Here is a 14,978-nt window from a genome sequence, read left to right as displayed (position 1 = left end):
TTTCTGGATGGAGTTGAGAGTTCTGCATATAATAGTGATGAGAAACAAGGATGCTATAAAAAATGTCTTGGAGAAATATAAGAGTGAGATAATTTCATTCCAATAGCATTTGCATCTTTTCCTGCAATCGTAAGGAAACAAGATAGGAAGTACCATTTCATATATAGACTTTAAATGCCATGAAAAAATTAAGTCAGGTGCCATTGACTTAAGATAGCTGAGGATGGATACATTCACTACCTGTGCAGTTTCATAAGGATAATTGATAGATAGATAATTATATTTAGTCAAAATCAATGAGTGCCAATAACAGATGTAATCTCTCAGTTTCTCTACTTATCTTCTCTGGGACAAATCTAAGTCCCCTAGAAAAACAGAAATCTACATTAAAATACCAGACATTTCATCCTGTATCTGGAAACAATTAGTTGACTCTATTTTAAGGCTGTTCAACTTGATTTCAGTATCCCCAATTATTTATGGGGGCTGAAAGGAAACAAAAAAATAGTATAGATGTCTTTAGGTTCCATGTTCATATACTCTAAAAATGTGAAACATTTCTAATTTTTAAAAATTAATGCACATAAACCTGTTTGTTCTTTAACAATTTGCTGTACTATTTAATTATATGAAACACACTGCATTAGTAGTAGTAACAGTTTAAGACAACTGGTATTTATATTAACTATTATTTAGTCTAAAAGAAGTAACATTATTTAGATCAGAGAACCCTACTAGAAAAGTTTGTTTATTTATTAATTTATGTGTCAGATTTCAATCCCACCTTTTGTTCAGGTCAGTGTGATAAAACCATGTATGGGAACCACACTAATTGTCTCTGTATTGCTCCAATTTTAGTACATGGGCTGCTGAAGTGAGCACTCAATGCTTCAAGGTAGTCCAGACAAGAAGCACAACTATGAGTACTAACTCTGTCTTTATTGTAGGTTACATTAACAGAATTTTGCAAGACTGAAAGTATTTATCCCCTCCTCTCCTAGCTTATCCACAGCATCCAGATAATCCATGGTAGATATGATTTGCATTGCTATAGTAGAATGAAACTTTAGAGAATGAGAATAGTGATAGCTATTTGTACAATCTGTGTAAAAGGTGAAGTTGTAATTTATGTATTAAAAAAAAACACTATTTCAAACGATCATCTTCAAATCAAACAATAAAAGATATAAAGTCCACGACTTTCAGTCAAATCTCTAAATATTCTAAACTTACTTTAAAATGTTAAAATTTTGTATAATGTTTTGTTTGTAAAAGTTCTTATTTATATTGAGAAATATTCTTTGATTTTAGTAATTTAATGAATACTCTGGCATAATAGATACAACTTTTCAAAACAATTAAATGGGAACAATTCCCCATATAACTTTTATTGTAGGCCAGAGCTACTAGTCAGTCTTTCAGTTTGATTCACCCATTTTATCTAGAAAATGATTTTCCTGAGTGTCCATCAGTTCCACTGCTGAAGCTCTAATCTGTAAACTCAATTTGGCTTTTTAAAACTCTACAAGCAGATGGCATTTTGCTAAGCCTTCCTGTTAGGATAAGCAGAGCACAGCACTATGACGGTCATGCTTGTAACATCATTCCTTCACCAAACATATTTTGCTAGCAGTTTTAGAGAAAGCCAAGACTGGTAACCACCATTGCATTATGTTGTGTTCTATCAGCCTGGACAGGAAACCATAGCACAAAGCAGTAGAGGTTCCTAAGCTTAATCTAACAATACAATTGTTCCAGTAAAAGTAATTATTTCAATAATGCTGGATGTTATTTCTTCCCTCTACCCATCTTGGAACAAAAACTGAAACTTGTCTTGTATGTTTCATTCCCGAATGATGATATTAGGGAGAAAAATTATCATATGACAGAAATCAAAGATAAAGCCAAGGTATCTGCTGAATATTTTAGCTAAAAATCTGCAGGGGATTTCATTCTGAAATATGTACAGAGTTATATGGAGTTATGAAGCATGGTCCCACTTTTTCTGATTACAACATTTTTATGCAATCATAAATACAGTATATGACAAAACACGATTTCAGTAAAAATAATCCTACATAAACACCAAGATTTAAGAATTCAAAATCAGAATGTATCCAACGTTGTATGGTTAATTTAACCACTTATACACAAAAGTTTAAAGATGTATATGTATGTAAATACATTCCTACTAGACACAGCTACTTCACAAAAGTAAAGCAATCAACTTGCCTAGCAAGTGCAGCCATTATCCGTTAAAACCACCACACATGGGTGCTCTGGTAGGAAAAAAAAAGATTAGAAAATATTTAAGCAAGACAGTGCAGGACCAGGAAAAATATGAAACCAGTAGACCTCTTGATGATTTATGGCAGATTGGCAAGATCTTTAAATTATTTTGCTGAAATAAATACATTTGTGGCAACTGGAACAGATTTGTATGGAAAAGAACTATGAGTCCTGCTCAGGTTCTAATTCTCAAAATAAATTCCTAGCCTTAGAATCTTTAACTTTAAATTTGACTAGGGCCAGTGGATCTCCAGATTTAAGAAAAAACAGAGTTGCATAAGGCTGTGCAAATCCTTTCAAAGAAGTGCTTTACAGGAGCATCCGCATGTACAAAGCACTTTTCTTTGAATAATTTAAGTAGTCATGTCTTTTTCCAGGCTTGTACAGCTTCTTCAAAAGCTGCTCACAAATCTCTGCATGCATGAAGATTTTCTTCTTGGATAAAAGTATATGGGTATGAAAAGCTTTAGATGTCAAAGTGTTAAAAAAAAACTTGTTAGAAATGTAACAAGCTGGAAGTGTTTCAATTGAAAAACCTTTTAAAGAAATTCAGTTTTGTATGTTTCTATGTAATACAGAGACAGACAGAAGACTGAAACACAAACAAAGGAGTAGGCCAGTTACACTTGATTTGGTCTTTTCTATTACTATTAAACTACCTGTAATTAGGAATCTATCTTTACTTATGGAACTCTATAAAATGCTGTGTACGTTGAAAGCACTATGGAAATATATATCAATCAGAGCACAAAAAAAAGAAGAAGCTGAAACGAGCAACTTCAAGCAAAACGTATTTAAACCAAAATGGATATTGATTGGATTCACAATGTACTTAGCCATAATATAATTGGCTCAGTTTTTACTTAACGTGTTAAATAATACTGTCCCCCATATGTTTTGTGATACAAAGCGACAGCCAACACAAACTACTGGAGTTTATGAAACTTAGTGTTTGGCTTAGCAACAGCTGTGAATTAGGCCAATGTGGATTGTTCAAACAAACAAAATGCATTTCTGCTCAATGGGTGATTGCAGCCTGAGATTGCTCATTCCTAAAGTGAGCAAGGTATCAAAATTGACGGAAAGGATATAATTATGTTGCAAATACCAAACTTGATTTTTTTTTAAGAATTAACAAAAGAAATGTGGAGGTATAAGGTGAAGGACAGGATGTTTCTTTTTTTCTTTTTTAATTTTAGGAAAGCATCATGGGAAGAAGAAGCCTTTACTAGAATATTAAACACTAAGTGATAGTTTGAGTGGGCTCCGCCAGATAACTATCTTTTTGGCATAATAAGATTGTTTAACATTTTTACGCATATTGTTTGATATAAAGATACTGACAAAACCTTCACTGCTTAAATAGCACTGCATATTTGCAGTACATCAGGATTTAATCAATCTTTATATAAGGAGTCCATGGAGAATGAAAGCGGCCTTCAGATAGGACTGGTAACCCCTAAACATTGCATATTATTTATGTAAAAATGTATACTATCCTTCTAATATGTATATTTCACTCAGGGCAGCTTAAAAATCTATAAAATCGGAAGTTATGCTATAAGCTTATAATCAGAAGTACTTTCAGTGCACAACAAAACAGTCAGAGTAAGATTTGTTTGGGATATGGTGCTACTTATTAATTGATCCTGGCTAGGATACAGGGTATTGTTAGACTATAGGATCCAAACTTTTGCTTCTATTAAGTCTTGCGAATAACAGTGTAATACTTTGCAAGTTAGGCCTACAGCATGTGGCCAGACCTGATTAGTCTCAAAAATCTAAGAGGGTTTGAAATTGGATGAGACTCCACAAGAAAAATTCAGGGCTTGGAACATGAGGAGTACATCCTTCTTGAAGGCAATGACAAAATATTTTCATATGGTTGCCAAGAACAACAATATGAATGTGTCTGTGAAGTTATTGGAGTCATGCTGGACTTAAAGAAAATATTTAGTTATCTATTCAAGTCTATTCCCAAGTCAACCAGTTAATATAATGCGTTTACTTCGAGGTAAGTTTTGTACCTTCAGCAAAGAATCGTTACCTTGTCGTGGTGCTGGAGCTTGAGCACCTCAATGATGCCATGAGCTAAACCGTGAAGGGCCACCCAAGACGGGAAGGTCATGACAGAGAGGTCAGACCAAATGTGATCCCTGGGGAAGGTAATGGCAACCCACCCCAGTATTCTTGCCATGAAAACTAAATGGATACGCACAACCAAAGATATGTCGGTATACCATCGGAAGATGAGACCCCCAGGTCGGAAGATGGTCAAATGCTACTGGGGAGGGACAGAGGATCAGTTCAACTAGCCCCAGACGTGATGACGCAGCTAGCTCAAAGCCTAAAGGACAGCTAGCGGCCGACGGTGCTGGTGGTGAACGGTGAATCCGATGTTCTAAGGATCAACACACCATTGGAACCTGGAATGTAAGATCTATGAGCCAGGGCAAATTGGATGTGGTTATTGGTGAGATGTCAAGAGTAAAGGTAGACATTTGGGCATCAGTGAACTGAAATGGACTGGAACAGGCCACTTCACATCAAATGACCACCAGATCTACTACTGTGGACAAGAAGACCACAGAAGAAATGGAGTAGCCTTCATAATTAATAGTAAAGTGGCTAAAGCAGTGCTTGGATACAATCCAAACAACGAATGATCTCAATTCGAATTCAGGGCAAGCCATCTAACATCACAGTGATCCAAATATATGCCCCAACCACAGATGCCAAAGAAGCTGAAGTAGAGCAGTTCTATGAGGATATGCAGTATCTACTGGACAACACTCCTAAAAGAGATGTTATTTTAATCACGGGAGACTGGAATGCTAAGGTGGGCAGTCAAATGACACCTGGAATTACAAGTAAGCATGGCCTGGGAGAACAAAATGAAGCAGGACAGAGGCTGATAGAATTTTGCCAAGACAACTCACTCTGCATAACAAACACTCTCTTCTAACAACCTAAGAGACGGCTTTATACATGGACTTCACCAGATGGACAACACCGAAATCAGATTGATTACATCCTTTGCAGGCAAAGGTGGCGGACATCTATACAGTCGGTAAAAACAAGACCTGGAGCTGACTCTAGTTCAGATCACAAACTTCTTCTTCCACAATTTAGGATCAGACTAAAGAGATTAGGGAAGACCCACAGATCAGCTAGATATGAGCTCACTAATATTCCTAAGGAATATGCAGTGGAGGTGAAGAATCGATTTAAGGGACTGGACTTAGTAGATAGGGTCCCAGAAGAACTATGGACAGAAGTCCGCAACATTGTTCAAGAGGCGGCAACAAAATACATCTCAAAGAAAGAGAAAACCAAGAAGGCAAAATGGCTGTCAGCCAAGACACTAGAAGTAGCCCAAGAAAGAAGGAAAGCAAAAGGCAACAGTGATAGAGAGAGATATGCCCAATTAAATGCAAAATTCCAGAGGTTAGCCAGAAGAGGTAAGGAATTATTTTTAAATAAGCGATGCGTGGAAGTGGAAGACGACAATAGAATAGGAAGGACAAGAGACCTCTTCCAGAAAATTAGAAACATCGGAGGTAAATTCCAGGCAAATATGGGTATGATCAAAAACAAAGATGGCAAGGACCTAACAGAAGAAGAAGACATCAAGAAAAGGTGGCAAGAATATACAGAAGACCTTTATAGGAAGGATAACAATATCGGGGATAGCTTTGACGGTATGGTCAGGGAGCTAGAGCCAGACATCCTGAAGAGTGAGGTTGAGTGGGCCTTAAGAAGCATTGCTAATAACAAGGCAGCAGGAGACGACGGCATCCCAGCTGAACTGTTCAAAATCTTGCAAGATGATGCTGTCAAGGTGATGCATGCCATATGCCAGCAAATTTGGAAAACACAAGAATGGCCATCAGACTGGAAAAAATCAATTTATGTCCCCATACCAAAAAAGGGAAACACTAAAGAATGTTCAAACTATCAAACAGTGGCACTTATTTCACATGCCATTAAGTTAATGCTCAAGATCCTGCAAGGTAGACTCCAGCAATTCATAGAGCGAGAATTGCCAGATGTACAAGCTGGGTTTAGAAAAGGCAGAGGAACTAGGGACCAAATTGCCAGTATCTGCTGGGTAATGGAAAAAGCCAGGGAGTTTCATAAAAACATCTATTTCTGTTTTATTGACCATTCTAAAGCCTTTGACTGTGTGGACCATAACAAACTGTGGCAAGTTCTTAGTGGTATGGGGATACCAAGACATCTTGTATGCCTCCTGAAGAATCTGTATAACAACCAAGTGGCAACAGTAAGAACAGACCACGGAACAACGGACTGGTTTAAGATTGGGAAAGGAGTACGGCAGGGCTGTATACTCTCACCCTACCTATTCAACTTGTATGCAGAACACATCATGAGACTTGCTGGGCTTGACGAATCCAAGGCTGGAGTTAAAATCACTGGAAGAAACATTAACAATCTCAGATATGTAGATGATACCACTTTGATGGCTGAAAGCAAAGAGGAACTGAGGAGCCTTATGATGAACATGAAAGAAGGAAGTGCAAAAGGTGGCTTGCAGCTAAACCTCAAAAAAACCAAGATTATGGCAACCAGCTTGATTGATAACTGGCAAATAGAGGCAGAAAATGTAGAAGCTGTGAAAGACTTTGTATTTCTAGGTGCGAAGATTACTGCAGTCAGGAAATCAGAAGACGCTTAATCCTTGGGAGAAGAGCAATGACAAATCTCGATAAAATAATTAAGAGCAGAGACATCACACTGACAACAAAGGCCCGCATAGTTAAAGCAATGGTGTTTCCCGTAGTAACATATGGCTGCGAGAGCTGGACCATAAGGAAGGCTGAGAGAAGGAAGGTCGATGCTTTTGAACTGTGGTGTTGGAGGAAAATTCTGAGAGTCCCTTGGACTGCAAGAAGATCAAACCAGTCCAAACTCCAGGAAATAAAGGCAGACTGCTCACTTGAGGGAATGATATTAAAGGCAAAACTGAAATACTTTGGCCACATCATGAGAAGGCAGGACACCCTGGAGAAGATGCTGATGCTAGGGAGAGTGGAGGGCAAAAGGAAGAGGGGCCGACCAAGGGCAAGGTGGATGGATGATATTCTAGAGGTGACGGATTCGTCCCTGGGGGAGCTGGGGGTGTTGACGACCGACAGGAAGCTCTGCCGTGGGCTGGTCCATGAAGTCACGAAGAGTCGGAAGCAACTAAACGAATAAACAAGTTCTGTACAATTGTAGCCTATGTGAGTAACAATAGGATTGCTCTTGATTTCTGTGCATAACAGTCAATCTTTAGTTAATATTCCATACCTTTATTTGCAAAAGGTAGAATTGTTTGCATATTCCATTAAAATGCTCATGAAATTTATAGGGATACTTAAACTGGAAGCGTTTGATAAAAATGTATACAAACAGCATAATTTTCTTACTGAAGATGCCAGAATTTCAAATCCTAGTACTAGTCCCACTCAAATGCTCCATCAGGGAGATGGCACATCCTCCACCTCCTTCTACCTTGAAAGATAACACAGGGACATCTATGGACCTTCACATTTGTCTAAACAGCTGTATGCAATGAAAGCAATAAAACTTCAGTTTTTCATATGCTTGCAACATTCCTAAGCAAACAAAAAACATGACATCCTTTACTTTCATACATTTCAGTTTCATATAAGTTTATCAATATTTGCATTTTCTTGAAATGTGTGGTGCTAGAATTTGTCATCAGAACCACTCATTCAAGCTTGAAAGTAATAATTTTAGGGGAGGAAATTAATTAAGCTACTTAAGATAAATCTTAAATTCCTGACATACAAGGTTTTAATAGAAGGTTGCTGGAGACTAAGTATCACAGTCTAATTTGCAACTAAGCAACCACAGCTATTTGTTTGCAGAATAGTGTTAACTCTTGATTTAATAATGTTAATATATTGTTTTCTACTACAGATTAAGGTTACTATGGTAACTAATCATTTTGGCTGGGTGAAGAGGTTGAATTTAATTGTCCCCTTTTCACGTGTTAATGGTTGCATTGCCTAAGGGAGGAACTTGCCTGAACTTGTTTTAGTTTCAGTTTCCCTTCTGTGTAGGCTTGCAGAGAATAAGCAGCTGAGAGAAATCTCTCCTCTCAGCAAACAGCCTTTAAATACGTTTGCTTTCTGTAAATAAAATTATTTTTATAGAAATGCCTGGTGTGTGACTTTTCTGATCTCTCCTGGGCCAAATGCATTCTAGCACTCTGCCAACAAATAATGCCCTCAAATATAAATGCAAAACATATTATTAGGAATATATGCCAGAATATCTTCTGGGCTGACTATAGGCGCTGGAAATGACAGGCATGATGTTGCTGTGGGTTTTCCTCCTTCCTCTGGGGTCAGTTCCAAGTATATTCACAAAGTCTTGCCTTGGTGCCTGGAGCTATGAATGTCTGGATGGGGAAGAACAGGCTCAGACTCAACCTTGACAAAACCAAATAGTTCTGTGTTCATGGACACCCACACTCCTGGGGCTTTTCCTATCGTTAGTTCTGAATATGGTAACATACCCCCAGACAGAACTGGTGTGTATTTTGAGGGCTGTTCTGGACTCACAGCCCCTGCTTGAGAAGAAGGCAGCAGCCATGGCCAAAAACACTTTTGCACAAATCTATCTTGTGACCAATTGCACCAATTCCTAGACTGGTGGGCCCTACTTATAGTCATTCATGCCTTAATAATCTCTCATCTGAATTACTGCAATGCACATTCTATATGGGGTTGCCTTTGAAGACCACTTGGAAGTCTCGGTTGGTCAAGAATGCAGTAGCGCAAGCAGTTATAGGCATGTTATAAACCGTCTTTCTTCCTTGATGTCTGACTATCTGGAAAGGTCTGGCAGAATTGGCATACTTTGGCATGCATCTATTAAACAATGTTTTCTGACTGAACCCAAGAGGAATGCCTTTTCTATGTGGCACCTATCCTCTGAAACAGCATCCCCCAGACATCCAAACCGCTCTGACCCTGCTATCTTTTAAACAAGCCTTAAAGACCTCACTCTGGGCATTGGGCCAAGTTATGGTATGGGCCCATTGTGGGTTGGTTTTGCTATTATTGTGTCTGTTGTCCTCCTTTTTGGCAATTATTTTTTCCTTTTAATGTTTTTTATTGTTGTACTGATTTTTTACGCTTTTAATTTGTATGCTACCCAAAGTTGTTCCTACAAATGTGATTAATAAATAAACAAATCCATGCTCCATGCTTTTTAATATTATGTAAGAAACTACTTACAAAAATTACCTTTTAATACGTATAAATATATATAAAGAGAAAAAAATGACCACTCCTCTTCTGTTTGTCTAAAGCTGTATACCTTCATTATTAGAAGCTAAGAGACTTGTCGTGATTCAATATCGGTATGTTCTGATGATTCCAAAGTCTCACTGGACAGGGCAGAAATGCAGAAACAACAATATTTTCTGCCTTTCCTGAATTTTCCCTCTCCAAGAAAGATATTCTGTCTGGTTGGAAGTCGTATTGAGTTCAATATACATAGAAGACCATGAGTTCCCATCTCCTGTATCATATAGTTTACTAGCTTTAATTTTCTTTTTGTAAAATTTATAATCCTAAATAGTGAACAGGTAGAATCATGCATAATAAATCAAGTCAAATATATTCATAGCAGATTATTATTTACTTCCAATTTCCATGTTTTGAATAGTTTAATGCATATTTAAACTTTTAATTTACAGCATGTCTTTTAAGTCCAAGACATCTATTCATTTCAATGAGTTCTAACCCCTGGCTGTGTATAAGTACTTATTTAATCAAAAGCAAATTCAATTAAGTTCATGGAGTCTTCTTTTTCAAATAGTATTTAGGGTTGTAAATGTAGTCTAATAATTAAAAAATAATAATCAGAAGATTAAAGTGAAAAATATATACTAGAACAAGCCTTAATATTAAATCAGATCAGCTCCTATAATACTCATCCATGCAAAGGATGGAAAGGCCTCACTTAAAAGCAAAGTGGCTACACATATGAGTAATACTGAATCATTCCTAAACCATTACTCTTTGCAGGCCCATCCTTCCTTCCCCCCACCCCCCCACCCCCAGATTGTCTGGATAAATGAAAAGTACTTGGGGAGCCAGATGAGGAAAAAAATTAGAAGTGAACATTTCTGCAATTATTCTGCAATTATTTTTTTAAAAATGTGTTAATGTTTTATAAATGTAAATCATGTTAAATTTAATAAAAGGAAAATTCAGTTGAATTATATAAAACCAATTATAGTTGATTTTAATCGAAGCAAATATTTGTAGCTCAGGGTTGAACAAGGAGAGAACAAAACCCCTACCAACACAAGCAGGGCAAGCCACAGTATATAAACTGAGAGCAAGGCCCACTCCCTCTTTGCACTGAAGTTGTTGCCTAGTCTGGCAATGAAACGTCTACAAGAAAACAACAAGGCCCAGAGAGCACCAAGGACTCCATAGCTGATTTTAGCTAAAAGTTTGTTTTATAAGAGCACAAAGTTACATATAAGTCAGTACTTGCTTCTTGGGCCTTAGATACATAGCAATTTAAACAACTGATATTCTCTAGACAATCATCTGTTAAGAGTCAACGTACCAGGATAAGCAAACATACAACCTGCTGTCCTCTAGATTATACTGCACATCAACCCCCTGCAGACATGGCTGGTATTACCAATGGTGAGGGATGCTGAGGAGGTTTGGTCAAATATATCTGGAAGACCCTTGGTTTGCCCCTTTCTGAGTTATAGGGTTTTTCTTTATTTGTTTGCTTTACTGAGCCTACTAGAGAATAAAGCTTTTCTGCTAGGATAAAAACTTTAATTCATGCTACATAATCACTAGGTCCATATACCCACAAATATTAGCAGAAGGCATCATGCTACAAAACAACAAAGCAACTTAAGGTAAGAAAGAAAAGGCCCAGCGATTGGTCTGTGACGTTCTTGATATAGCAGCATTGCTGAAGTTACGAAGCATGGATCATACAGTATTAGCTGCTGAATGAGAAATTACTGGGAGATTCATGTTTTGTGAGCTTCCTTAAGGAAGCATGGCCTGGGTGTATAAAAAATAAATAACGAACTCCACAGAAAGAGCTAGTGACTTCTGCATTCAAATTACCATACGAAGTAGACATCCTACAAGAGTTTCTTACTTCTATTTCAAATTCTAAAAAAGAGTTAGTGATTAAATGATAGGATGTGACTAGTCTGATTTATCAGCCACCCTTATGGATATGGTTTGCATTCAGTGTACTGTAGAAGCTACTGCAAAGGTGCTGTCCAATAAGCATTTAACATGATAGTAGTTACAAATATTAAGAAACAACATAGACCTTATACACTATCTAATGTAGAAATAACACAAATTTATGAAAGGCACAATGTGGTTAAACACAGTCATGCCTATTTCAATTTTTTAAAAATGACACATAGGAAGAAAAAGCTGATAAGGAAAGTGTAAATTCAACAAACAGATGAAGACTAAAGCACTCATTTTTATTAACTTGAAAAAAAGACGACTTATGTTGACAGCACAAACTTTCTTTGAAAGGATTACTTACAGTGTACTTATCTAATCTTTTCTAATTCCTCCAGAATTTCTCTCCAGTCATCTCTCATCTTACAGAGGCAAATACGTAAAATCAATAGGGACTAATCCTTCAAATTATTTTCATTCCAAGTCATTCTACTGAACTCATTGATATGGGCAGTTAAAAGGTGAAAAAAATTGCCCTACCAGAAAACAAATTGAAGAAATGAGCATTTAACCACTCAAACACATTCCTCCTCTCTCTGGATTCTAAGCATTAATTCTTATCCCCAACACAGAAAATCTGTAGGCTATTTTAAGTCTACTATTCATTTTCTCTCAGTCACTGATTATCTTAGGTTTATTGAATAGGCATTTAATTTTAGAAAGTACAGAGCAGATTGTGGTGGAGAGTTTCCACAATAGTGACAGAAGTTTACGATGCAGCATCTTAGTCCCCCACTTTTCTGCTTCCAAAGGGTTTTAAAAAGTACATGAACTAAATAACTTTTAAATAATTAATATAATAAAACACAATTTCTATCAACTGATTTGTATTAAGTATGACTAAGTAAAAAAATATTTTTAACTTTCAACATTTAAGAACTAGCTGTCTTGATAAATTAGACTGATCATCAACCAAATGGACTAGTTCTCTGTTCAAACATTACAACTGAAATGATTTCAAGTCATAAAAATACCACAATATCTCATGATCAGCAATCACCTTTAAACTGACAGCAAAGAGCAACAGCAAATGAAGTGTCCACATGTATGGAAATGGTCTGTTAAAAGGAAAGATCAGTACTTATGAACATTTAACAATTGTAACAGGCCTACACAAAACATATGCCTGTCTTAAATACACTGGAGGTTCATATGAGTAATATATAGCTTTAAAAATGGAAACATGTTTAGATTATGTCCTTTTAAATTCATGTAAATCCTGTAATAGATGTATTGGATGATTATTTTTGTGTAAATATGGAAACAACATGTCAGTCTATATTTAAAGTGAATACTGTCAGACAATCTAATCACATTTTAATATATATATATATATATATAAAATTCAACATCTATTATTTCTTTTTACCTCAATACCCTTACGTTTTCAAAGAAGTAGAACCCTTTATCTAACTTCAGTAAACCAGGGTAACTGAGAATTAGCTGACAATCACTGTCAAATGCAGAGGTCAAGTTAACTTCCTAGAAGCAGTTTTGACTACCTTCTGAAAAACCACAATGGAAACTGAAAAAAGTGAAAACACAATATTGCATTTGTGTTCTTATTCCTGTTTGTGAATTGTTATTGAAGTTGTATTGTTTAGCTTTGCACACTAGCTTTCCAAAACCTTTTTAAAGATTTAAGTCAGCAGCAGCTACTCTGATGCAATTGGAACACACTGATTTCAGTCCAAGGACAGACCTCCATGTAATCTTACAGCTTTGCCCTTGATAAAGACGCTGGGAAGTCATCATCAACCAGTCACTTCTAGCAGAAAGGTATTATTAGTACATTCCCCAGACTTTTACTAGTGTAAACTAACTGATGCATACTTTGGGAAGTAATGGGACTTCCAAGACTTTATCTGTCTCTCTAGTACTTACAGTCTTATGCAAACAATAGATAAGAGGAAAAATAACTAGGGTTACTGATCCCCACTTCCTCAGGGGCTGAAATGTTTGCTTTCACTGAGCATGCCAAGAATTATCTTTATAATCTCATAACAAAAACAGAACAAAGAATTATTAAATTAAAATACGTGGCTAATTTTACACCTATCAACCCAATGTGAGCAGACTCAGACCTATGAGCCACATTCCACATCTCCGTGGAGAGGGCTACAAATCTTAATTCCACATTCATACAGGAGTAGCAACCAACAGATCAATCTGGTTTTAAACCAGCTGTCAGAACGGGTATGTATTGAAGGAGTACTTAATCCAGATCAAGTGATCGCATCACATGATGCTGGGGAGCTAGAGCGAAGTGAAGTCACTTCGGTCTGGGGCAGGCCAGGAACCAGGGGCCCTCGCTTACCTTTGCCTCCCCCAAATCGGGCTCCTCCTCATAGTAGCCCTGCCCGGATTCGTAGGCGGCGGCTATCGCAGGCTCGCGAGCGACTAGCAGCACGACAGCAGCAGCAGCCAGATAGCAACCCAAAGAGAATAATCCCAGCAAGTGCATTGTGCAAAAGGCGGCAAGCGCGACCGCAGAAGACGTAAAGACAGCGTGTGGTTGACGCTGTGGGGGTCCCCTCCAGTCCAGGCACTCTCTTGGCAGCCGTCTGAGCAGCACGTTCCCCGGGACGGAGCACAGGACGGGGCCACGAAATCCCCTCCCGCCCCTCTGCCTGCCCAGGCGCTGGCCGGCCCGCTCGCTGGCTGGCGGTCGCGTTTTCTTTTTCCTCCCGTCTGTCTTCTTCCAAAGTTGTGTGGGGGCGATTAGGAAAAAAGGGACCTGAAGGAGCCGAACATCAGAACCGGGCTCCCCCGGGAGCCAAGGGAGGTCAGCGGAGCTTCCGAGCCAAAAGAAAGGTGGGAAGTGTCCTCTTCAGCCCCCAGCCCCGCCAGGGGGCTCTATGCCAGCCAGCTGGGTAGGGGCAGCCGCCGGGTTCAGTTACCTCCTCGCTTCTTCGGGTGTCTTGTCAGTGGCAGCAGCGCCAGCAGGGGACGGGCAGCGGGAGCCTCTCCGACGCGTGGAGCTGTGCGGCAGCGGGAACCGCAAGGGCGGGCGGGCATGGCTAAAGCGCCCTCTGCCTGAGAGCGAGTGGCTGGCGTGGGAAGGAAAGGGAGGGAAGGAAAGAAAGGACGGAAGGCGCCCGGGTCGTGTGTTTCTTGAGTTCTCACCCCTCCCTGCCTCGCCGCCTTTCCCTCCTCCTCTTCCTTCGCCGCTGCTGCACTTTCCCACAAGTAGCCACTCGCCTCGCAGACCTTTCCCGGGATGAAACGTGAGGCGGGAGGCTCGCGCGCGCCGGGCCCGGGCGAAAGCCAGTCGGGAAACCCGAGCCACGCGCTGCTGGAGCGCACGCGCTTCCCTCGAAGCTGCTGCCCCTCCGAGAGAGAGATCTGCGGCTCCGTGTCTTCACTGCTCAGACCCGCCGGCCTCAGGTTATTGGGACCTTA

General features: G+C 38.9%; 1 protein-coding gene across 2 annotated transcripts in view; it reads right to left on the bottom strand.

The window, feature by feature from the left end:
- The window catches only part of VEGFC (vascular endothelial growth factor C), a 60,414-nt gene extending 46,211 nt beyond the window's left edge, over nucleotides 1-14,203 (bottom strand). The window contains exon 1 of one of the 2 annotated variants that reach the window (XM_063310068.1): nucleotides 13,894-14,203. In XM_063310068.1, the coding sequence (XP_063166138.1) occupies nucleotides 13,894-14,040 (147 nt within the window). In that variant the 5' untranslated portion in view covers nucleotides 14,041-14,203. The remainder of the gene's footprint in view (nucleotides 1-13,893) is intronic. The other variant, XM_063310067.1, reaches the window with a different exon arrangement.
- Nucleotides 14,204-14,978: the final 775 nt, after the last annotated feature.

This window comes from Candoia aspera, chromosome 8, assembly GCF_035149785.1.
Source record: "Candoia aspera isolate rCanAsp1 chromosome 8, rCanAsp1.hap2, whole genome shotgun sequence".
Lineage (NCBI taxonomy): Eukaryota > Metazoa > Chordata > Lepidosauria > Squamata > Boidae > Candoia > Candoia aspera.
This window is presented reverse-complemented; position numbering and strand designations above follow the sequence as displayed.